The sequence below is a fragment of the Pipra filicauda genome, unplaced genomic scaffold (genome assembly GCF_003945595.2).
Source record: "Pipra filicauda isolate LSUMZ 115617 unplaced genomic scaffold, ASM394559v2 scaffold165_size2600900_pilon, whole genome shotgun sequence".
Lineage (NCBI taxonomy): Eukaryota > Metazoa > Chordata > Aves > Passeriformes > Pipridae > Pipra > Pipra filicauda.
Window position 1 is genome coordinate 987,592 of NW_024104162.1, and position 9,844 is coordinate 997,435.

The 9,844-nt window shown below is 50.6% G+C and overlaps 1 protein-coding gene across 1 annotated transcript; it reads left to right on the top strand.

Moving 5' to 3' along the window:
* Positions 1-250: 250 nt before the first annotated feature.
* On the top strand, positions 251-9,013 carry LOC113992102 (cytochrome b-c1 complex subunit 1, mitochondrial). The gene is made up of 13 exons (XM_027729067.2): positions 251-338; positions 744-884; positions 1,332-1,418; positions 2,233-2,362; positions 3,106-3,304; positions 3,903-3,982; positions 4,123-4,238; positions 4,640-4,783; positions 5,527-5,687; positions 6,709-6,794; positions 7,245-7,333; positions 7,869-7,944; positions 8,768-9,013. Exons 1-13 carry the CDS (start codon positions 267-269, stop codon positions 8,830-8,832), a joined length of 1,446 nt encoding a protein of 481 aa, XP_027584868.1. The 5' UTR covers positions 251-266; the 3' UTR covers positions 8,833-9,013.
* The last annotated feature ends 831 nt before the right edge of the window (positions 9,014-9,844 follow it).

The window sequence follows — 9,844 nt, forward strand, 5'->3', positions numbered from 1 at the left end:
ATTCCCTGTGACCCCTGTCCCCCGGGCCACCATCCCCCAGAATTCCTATCCCTGGGATCCCCACCCCCTGGGACTCTCATTCCCCTGAGACTCCCATTCCCCGGGACCCCCATTCCCTGCCCACCCCCCCGCGCCCTCCCGCCACCAGGGGGCGCCACCCGCCACCCGCCCCTACCGCCCCCTCCCGCGCCGCCCCGCCCCAGCCGCAGGTCCCGCCCCCCGCGCAGGCGCGGTGCCTTCAGTCGGTCGGTCGGCGCAGGGACAAGATGGCGGCGCGCTCGGTGTGCCGGGCGGGCAGCGCGGCCGGGCGGGCGCTGCTGTGGGGGCCGCGCCCCTCCGTGAGTCACCGCGCCCGCCGCGGGCAGCGCCGGCGGGGGAGTCCGGACAGGGCGCGGGCGGCCCCGCGGTGCAGTGGTGCTGCCGCCGGGCCCAGCCTGTGCGCCGGCCGGGAAGGTCACGGGGACGCGGCGGGCGGCGCGGGGCGGGCGGCGGTGGCCGTGAGACCCCCGGGGCTGGAGCGGGGCTGGGCGGGCGGGGGGGCGGCGGCGGCTGTCACTGTTTCCAGGTGCGGGGCTTGCCGAGGGCCCGCCGTCCGCTCCACACCCCAGTGCCGAGGTGTGACTTGTCCGTGGGGCTTTCCCTGGAGTTTTCAACCTGCTCCAAACCTCTGGCTCCGCGGCGGGTTCCCGGCCCTGCCGAGGGGAGCTCCTAGCTAGTGGTCGTGACAGCCTTTGTCTTTTCAGGCAGCTTTATTGACTTTGACAAGGAAGCGAGGTGCTGCCACCTATGCCCAGACACTCCAAAATATCCCCGAGACCCAGGTCACCACCCTGGAGAACGGGCTCCGTGTGGCCTCAGAGGAGTCCAGGCAGCCAACCTGCACGGTAAGTTTAAGATAGGTTGAGGGCTTCCTTGAAGCCTGTATCTGGTCTCTAAAAAGTGACAAACCTTGTCTGAACCAAAGCTTTTGACAGTAACTCTATTGTTACTTTCTGTGAACTGGTGGGATTAATGTAACAGCAGAAGGCCCAGCCTGGTGCTGTCTTAAGTCTGTAGTCAAGCTTTTGTGCTCTACAAGTTTTCTCAGGCTTACATTTTTTGTGTGAGCAGTAAGTGATCAGTAGGAGTTCTCTCTCTGGCAAAACCAGCTTTGGTGAAGCTGACGGATAAAAAGCCAAAACACATGCAGGAAACTGTTGCTTGTGTTTGCTTCTTTTGATGCTACTGGTGTAATGTATGGGTAGCAGACTTCTTGTCCCTGCTGCTGTGTTTGTGGCACGAGGATGCTGATTGTTTTCTTCTCTGATGTCACTCCCTGTTTTTGCTGCCAGGTGGGTGTGTGGATCGAGGCCGGGAGCCGCTATGAAAACGCAAAGAACAACGGGGCTGGTTTTTTTGTGGAACACCTGGCCTTTAAGGTAAGGAGGTGTGCTGGGTCTGCACAGAGCTGCGCCGAATGCTCTGTCCATACGTTGTTGACTCTTATTTGCTATTTGCTTGTCTTTCCTCTTAAAGTAAAAAATGCTGTAATTGATAATTCAGACAGAGTGTCTGACATCTTGGTTCCAATCCTTGGCTGTCCCAGCCTCTATATAACACACCTGGAGCACTGTGGTATGAAGCATGTTTCCTCAGGTTAGCAGAGAGAACTCAAAGCAGTGTTTCTTACAGCCATTTGTTTTTCTTTGATTTTCTTAGCAGTTGAGGGAAACTTAGGGGTTATAGCTGTTGCTTTTTAAATAACCTAAGTCTCTGCTGAACGGGGCAGAGGGCATCTAAGCCTGGGACTTGCTGACTTGAGTCCAGCCTGTGCCTTCATGGGCAGTTGCAGTATCTGGCTTGCTCCTTAGGAGATAAGATCTTAGAAGAAGTTTTCTGCTTCATCTGAGTTTCACTGCTTGGATAGTTATACGCCTGCTTATTTTTGGTTTAGGCTTGTTCTTGGTTTACTTCCACAGATGTGCTCTTCAACCATTTTTGTCTCTCAGTGTAAGTCTTCTCTTTCCCTGCTGAATTTTTGTTGGTCTTTGAAAATGCACCTCACCCATCCTTTATCTAGGGAAAATAAGCCAAGTTTTAAATCTCTTGCCTTCTGTGCTTGCTCTTGGCTTTTATGAATCATATGACAGTTTTTATTGCTTTAGGTCTTTGTTGTTATTTTCCTTGCTTTAATTCTGCCTGGTGGGGGGAAAGTTGTTCATTTCATGATTTAGTTTATCTGTTTCCTTCTAGGGCACAAAGAAGCGTCCTGGCTCTGCCTTTGAGAAGGAAGTGGAGAGTCTGGGTGCTCACCTGAATGGGTACACATCCCGTGAGCATACTGCCTTCTACATAAAAGCCTTGTCCAAGGACATGCCCAAAGGTAGGATGGCCAGGGGGCAAAGTCTGATCGGGAACTTAAGGAAGTGCGTGTACTTGTGTTTCTCTCCCCAAGCATCCTTTCTACCAACCAGGGATTGAAGTAGCTGAACGGTAAATTGGAGGTTCTGGTTGGTAGTTGAAGAGAGCAGTGCAGTGACATGGTGCTTCAGGGCTGCAAGTTCATGTGTTCCTAAACAAAGAGCTTTAGTTATGTCAGGCTGGACTGTGTTGCCAGGAGGGAGGACGGGGGGATTCAGGAGTCTGTGGTTGTTTTATGGAGCTGGGAAACTGAGGTCCGCAACAGCTGCTGTGTGAGGAGTGCTCATTGCAGCTCTTGTGAGTGCAGCTTGTGCTCTGCTGCCATGTGCAGACTCCTCTGGGTTGGTTTTGGCCAGAGGCAGCGATTTGAGTCAGAGCTGTGGGCCTTGCTGTAGATATGGGCTATGCTGTAGGTATCACAAACCCTTTGTAGGGATTCAGTGTGTTTCTGGAGCAGTGCCCTGCTTCTGACATGCTTCACTTTCTGCAAATGTTGCCCGCTTTCCACTGGCAGTGATGATCTGACTTGAAGACTTCTTGGTAAACTGGTGTTGTTTGTGCTGTGGGAACAGGCAGCACTCAGCTCTTTATGTTGCATCCCCTCCCCAGTGTGGTTTGTTGCTCACTCCTCCTCTGTGTCTCTTCTTTCAGCAGCACTGGGTGGCAGTCAGGCAGTGGGATGCTAACATGGGAATTGTGTTGCAGTTGTAGAACTCCTGGCTGACGTTGTACAGAACTGTGCGCTGGAGGACTCTCAGATCGAGAAGGAACGTGGCGTCATTCTTCGGGAGCTGAAAGAAATGGACAGCAACCTGATGGATGTCACCTTTGATTACCTTCATGCCACTGCTTTCCAGGGCACTCCACTGGCCCACACTGTTGAGGGGACCACAGAGAACATCAAGTGAGCAACAGGCTGGATGCAGGGCACAGCCCAGGGGTTCAGTCCATGGGGTGCATGACTGCTGCTGCTTGGTTGTGGTGACTGCCCAAGGAAACCAGTGTGTGCACGGAGGTGATCTGTACCCATGGGGCTCTCCTTGTGCCCTGACTGTGTTTTCCTCGTTGGAGCTGGTGAAAGCATAATGCTGCACACATTCCTTAGAAGCCCTAGTGCAAGACCTGAGGTTAGAAGGGACAGGTTGAACCTTCTCCCATGCTTGTCAATTTGACACTGTTAGAGAAATTAAGAGATAGGGTGGTCATTGAAGCAGTGGCCTTGCATTAGGTCAGTGACCGGGCTCAGTACTCTCCAATCTGCATTGAATTTTATCCTTAACTCTTCATCTTCACTGCTGGTTCCCCTTCTTTGTGTTCTAGATTTAGAGCACGGGGAAAACACAGTGCACAGTCTTGTTTCTAGAATGTATTGTTTCTAAAAGGTATTGTTACCCCACAACAAAGAGAATCACTGCTGTCTCTGCACTGCAAACTTGCTTCTCCTAAGCCTCTCATTCCTCCAAGTCAGAGATGCTGACGTTCTCTCTCTGTGTTCTCTCTAGGCGGCTGACTCGAGCAGATCTGGCTTCATATGTTGATACTCACTTCAAGGCACCCCGTATGGTCCTGGCAGCTGCTGGAGGTAAGTTCTAGATCCTTGTGATTCTGGGAAGCCTTGGTATTTTCAAATACCCAAACCCCTGTCACGCATCTCTAATGTAAAATCAGATCATTTTGTTAAATTGCTCTAGGACTGTAAGTCTCTCTCTTTGCCGTTGCCAGGTATTTCACACAAAGAGCTGGTAGATGCAGCTAAGCAACACTTCAGTGGAGTGCCTGTCGCGTACAAAGAGGATGCTGTGCCTATCCTCCCGCACTGTCGCTTCACAGGGAGTGAGGTAAAGTTGTTTTGGTCCCCATCAAAACAAGCAGGTGTTGCCCAACTGTTGAATGAATGTGAAACCAATTACAGCTGCTTCTGAGAGGGAAAAAAATCTGTGTATCTTGGAGAAGCTGATGATGCAGCATCTTGGTAGTGCTCCCATGTTCTGTTCTTGGGGCTTATTGCCACGTGTTGGGTTTTAGATGGGACCCACATCCATTAGGAATGAGAGGCCATTGCTCACATCATCTGCTGGAAAACTCACATCAGAGCAGTGTGTGCTCAGTAATGCCTGAGACTCTTTCATGTCACTGGAATCACATCAAGTACCCTACTTTGTCAGCCTGGCGTTGCAGCAGGCTGCGGGCAAGTCACAGTGCTCATGCTGTTCTCCTCCACTCCTTGACGATTTCCTAGATCCGTGCCAGAGATGATGGTCTGCCCCTTGCCCATATTGCTCTTGCTGTGGAGGGGCCAGGATGGGCTGATCCAGACAACGTTGTCCTCAACGTGGCCAATGCCATCATCGGGCGCTACGACCGTACTTTTGGAGGTGGGAAGGTAAGAGGCTTCTGAGTGTGACAGGGAGAGCCTGGAGCCTTTTAATATGAAGTACTATGGGGATTCTAGGTGTGAATGTGCCTTAGGGAAGGCTCTTGTGGTTAGCTTCGAACTGTGAAGGGGTTAGGAGCCTGGAAAATAGGATAGAAGAGTAATCAAGGGTAATCCGGGCCAGATCTTGAGGGGTGATGCTGGGAGATGAACTGAGCCTTCTCTGCTAAGTTTGGAAGAGGTTTAGCTGGTGAATTCTCAGCAGCTTATTCCTACTCTCACAACTAACCACTTGGTGGGGGTGGTGGTGGAAGCACATTGAGTAGTCTACAATCTCATGATGCAAGCTTGCCTTACAACTGCAGAGCAAGTGGAACTTGTTCAAAACCCCAGTATTGCATCCATTATTGTCTGGAATCTGTCTGGACTGTATAACTGTGCTAACCCCTGCTGCTGGGAGACCGTGTGCTTCCCATTTTCTCCCACTCCTACGGTGGTATGCATACCAGCTCCTCATCTGCAGCTGGGAAAGGAAATGGTTTTGCTGGATGGACTCCTAGGCCTTTGTCTGTGGCTTTTCCAGCAGTGATTCTCATCTGTTGACCACATGAAGGGTCTAAATTAAGATCCCCTTCAGCAAAGTGTTCCGCTCTGTCTTGTCTGTGGTCTTTGTGAAAACAGCTCAGTGGGAAAGAATTTGAGCTGTGAGGAAGCTGCGAGCGAAATGGCTGACAGTATCTCCTTATTTACAGAATCAGTCTAGCAGGCTGGCTACACTTGCTGTGGAGCATAATCTCTGCCACAGTTTCCAGACATTCAACACCTCTTACTCTGACACTGGCCTCTTCGGTTTCCATTTTGTTTCCGATCCTCTGTCCATAGATGATATGATGTTTTGTGCTCAGGGGGAGTGGTAAGTACAACTTTGGCAGAAGTTGCATTTAAGATTTGACCCTCTCGTGGGAGACTGAGCTGCTGGGGGAGCATATTAAGTCTGCAGAGAGCTGTGTCTCTTTATGAACTTCTTGGTAACTTGCATTCTGTTTAAGTGATCCTGTAAGTGGTTTCTGTAAATCTCGTAGGATGTGGTTTTTGAGGAGCTGTTTTAATCCCTTAAGGCTCTTCACGTCTTTTGTTCAGACTTTCAAGTATTAGCACCGAGGCTTTGGGGTTTTTTTATATACAGTGGAGATCATTCCTCAGAGACAAGGCTTTCCTGGGTGCCCGAGAGACATATCTCCATTGTCTTGTTAAGCCTAAGCAAAGCAGGCGGAGTTGTTGCCACTCAGGCTGTTGTGTTGCAGCTGATTAATGTCCTGCTGCTGGAGTCATGCCAGTTTTTGGGAACCTTCTGGCTGTCCATCTTATTGTGTCCACGAACCAGTAATGGTTTGAGGCTACATCTGAGATTCAGAGCCAAGCTGTGCTGTGTATGGAGCAGGTGGAGTGAGCCCTTGCCCCAGAGACATTGCCGTTGGCAGGGGAGGAAGGGATTTAGCAGCTGGAGTCCAAACAGACTCTGTGGAGCTGTCTCGTTCTTTCAGCATCAGTTTCCATAGCAGCTTGCCATGCGTGGGAATGGCTGACACGCCTTCCTTCTCCTGTGATAGGGCAATACATTCCACATGCTGCTGGGCCTGCTGGGCAAGCCAGAGCCAGCACCAGGGCTGCTCAGACCTTTGTGAGTGTAACTCAGCGTGTATCCTGCTGGCTGAATCCCCTGCCTGTGAGCTTGAGCTCTTACCTCCTGCTGTTCAGTGCTTCCCCAGTTCTTAGCTGCTCTGTGGTGATCAAGGATGAATCTCAGCCTGCAAGACAAGTGGCGTTGATAATAGCTTATTTTTGCAGAGGCTTGGGAAAGGGAGGAATTCCCTTTCTGTCTGAGCAGACAAGCAACTTTAAGAGCTTTCGTGGTCTTTCCATCTCCTCTCCAGGATGCGTCTGTGCACCAGTACCACAGAGTCAGAGGTGACAAGAGCCAAGAACTATCTCCGAAATGCCATGGTGGCTCAACTGGACGGTATGTTCTGGTTTATGGATGGACCACTGCGCAGCTTTCAGAGGGTTATTGCTTGTGTCTCTCCTGGGCAGCAGGAGCTGTGCTAGATGTTGCAGTTCTGCTGGCAGGCACTGGGCAAAACTTCCTCTCCCTGCTCCTCATTCTTCTGCCATGTTGTCAAAGCAGCTAACCCCAGCCTACTGTGCTCCAGCGGGTGACATACTGCCTGGTGACCTAAACATTGAGACCCTCAGACTGGTCTGCCTTAGTTGTAAGACTTTGGAGACCACTGAAGCAATCTCTGTATTGCTTAACTCCTGCTGGAGCTGCATAGAGTGGGAATTAGGACTGTGCTTTGTTAACAATAGTTTAATGGTTAGAGTTTCTTCTCTGTGCTTTGGCTGGTGATCAGGCTGTGCTATTGTGGAAGGCTTTCTGCTTCACTGACCATGTGATATTTTCAATATCTAGGTACTACACGAGTGTGTGAGAATATTGCAAGCCATCTGTTGAACTATGGACGCCGTATCCCTCTGGAGGAGTGGGATGCCAGGATTTCTGTAAGTATCCATTTGTGTTGGCTGGGGTACCTGAGCGTGGTTAGTGTCAGCATTTTCTGGCCTTAGTTTGCTGGGGAGTAACGTGTGGCTTATTTATCCCTTAAACTGCCTGGAGTCCAGGGTGGTTATTCCACTGACACTGATACAGATGTCCGAATCTCTGGCATAGACTCGTTGTATCCTCTGTCTGTGTGGACATCCCAGAAAGAGGGGCATACATGTGTTTCAAGCAGCACAACTTGAAATCCCTTTAATATTTCCCCTAGAGGTGTCCAACACCTAGTTTGTGTAGTTCTGCAGCCAATGTTTCCCTTCGAAGGCTTCAGATTTTGGACTGCCTTGTCTTCTGTACCTTCAGAAGAATGTGCTGTGTGTGTGACATTGGCCATCCTCGCAGGCAGAGCTGGGCAGTTGGTCCCCAAGAGTCTGAGTGTATCTTTTTAATGATCTTGATATGTAATGGCAACAAACTTGCAACTTTGAGAAGTGCAGATGTGCTGGAAGAGTCATTAATTGGTTCTTTGATATTTGTTAGGCTGTTGATGCAAGAATGGTGAGAGATGTCTGCAGTAAATACATTTATGACAAATGCCCGGCAATTGCAGCAGTGGGTAAGTAGTGTGAGGCAATTAGTACTCGCTTAAAAAACAGGACGGGGCCAAGAGCTGAGCGGAAGTGAGTTGCAGGCAGTTCTCGTGTGTCTGCCCTGACCTCCTTAACCACTCTGGTTCTTTTCTGGTATCCTCCTGCCTGTGCACATGAGGTGTGCCAAGGCACGTTTTCCAGGAGATCAGACCTGCAGGTGATGGAGACACAGTGGCAGGGAGCTGCTGGCTGTCCTCCCACCTCTCCTTGCTGTGGAGCTGTGACTAAGGCTGGGAGTCCTGTAGCTGGGTGCGGGCCCAGCACGTCTGCCAGGTGTCCTTACCCTGGGGTCAGGGTGGTTTATGTAAGGGAAGTGAAGGGACCTGATTCTCCTGTGCTGCTCTGGCATGTCTGTCTGGCCAAGGACAAATTCCTTTCGGAAAACCTGCCTAAGCAGCTCAGCTCCGCTCTGCTGCCTCCTTCCTGTGTGTTGTAAATTCCCCTCCTCCAGGCAGCTGTTTCCTCTGGCCTTCAAAGTGGAGCAGCTTGGAAAGGGAGAGTTTATGAACAGGAAGTTGGAATGACTTGGTGGCTCCCTGTATTGCAAACCTGTATGTGGAGCTGTACTGAGCATTGTTGAGCAGTGTGAGAAAATAGCTTATTCTGTCAGGAGATAGTATCTCCTGGTTTTCCTGATGCAGGTTTGAGCTGTGGTTGCCTGGTTTTGTGCAAAACTGCTCTGGATTGTGAACACGGTCTGCTCTGCTACCATCTGCTTTAAGACCATGAGAAACTGCACAGGGATTTTAACTGTGTCTCCAGTGACTAACTCTTTTTCTGTTCACTCAGGTCCCATTGAACAGCTCTTGGATTACAACCGTCTCCGCAGTGCCATGTACTGGATCCGTCTCTAGGATGTGTGCCTGCAGGTTGGAAGGAGTGAAGCTGTGGACTGTGACAGGTTCCTTCTGCCACTGAATGCCTTGTGCACCACGGGCAGGCTGAGTCCATTCAAAGCAGCTGTCTTCTCGGTGTTAAATGTATAAAAATAAAAACATCCCATGTGGACTTGGTTCTGCTGGGATTCAAGTGTTTCTTGCTGGGTTGTGTATGTAGACATTGTTAATCTTACCAAACTGGGGAGATATTGGACCAATCAGTCTTCATTTGTCAGGGCTCATGCTAGAATCTTGTCTATGTGTCTGTCATTAGCCCTGCCTTCTCTGTCCTGCGCTGGCAGCATCATTTAGAGGTTTTGTCTCTAGGCTGGTTGAATGAAATCTTTCCGCTGGGATGAGGCTGCCAGGGTACCTCAAGTTATGCCCAGTGTGCCCTTCTGTGCAAGGAGCAGCCTGGTCAAACTGGAGCTGGAGCTGTGCTGTTTGTGCTGACCTAAGAGTAGAGGGCACTGTCTGGGGGAACCTCTGCACTTTCCTGCTCACCAAGGAGATCAAAATGCATCTATGGAAGGTGGGTCCTTGTCCTGTCCCTGGGCTGTGGTGTTAGTATTGACCCTCGTGTTGAAATGAGCACCAGTGTGGTGGGACAGCTTGTGCAACCCCTTTATCCCTCATCAGCTGCAGCCAGACCTGGCCAGCTGAGTCCCCACCACCTGCTGAGGGTGGTCAGCTGGGCCTTACTGGTGCTGCTCTAGCAGAGTCAGGATGGTGTGAGGAGCTGGAGCTGTTGGTAGACAAACATCTCTCCAGAGGAGCTGTGTTATAATAACCCATGTGTTTCTATAGGGAGATGTGTCAATTAATCTTCCTGGTTATCCGTAAACCATCTTAATAATGCACAGAGGTTGTTGTGAGGTGTGTTGGTGTTGGTCTACACATTCTTCTTACAGATGAGCCTCCATCCATCCAGTCAGGCTCAGCTACACAATAGCTGAGAATCTGTGGCCTATACCTGGAAGATAATCTG

Excerpts from the sequence above, each read along its gene's own strand:
- LOC113992102 (XM_027729067.2), top strand. The coding sequence starts at position 267 with ATGGCGGCGCGCTCGGTGTGCCGGGCGGGCAGCGCGGCCGGGCGGGCG. Across the intron at positions 3,305-3,902 it reads GGGACCACAGAGAACATCAA|GCGGCTGACTCGAGCAGATC; the intron begins GTGAGCAACAGG and ends TGTTCTCTCTAG. Across the intron at positions 4,239-4,639 it reads GTCGCTTCACAGGGAGTGAG|ATCCGTGCCAGAGATGATGG; the intron begins GTAAAGTTGTTT and ends ACGATTTCCTAG.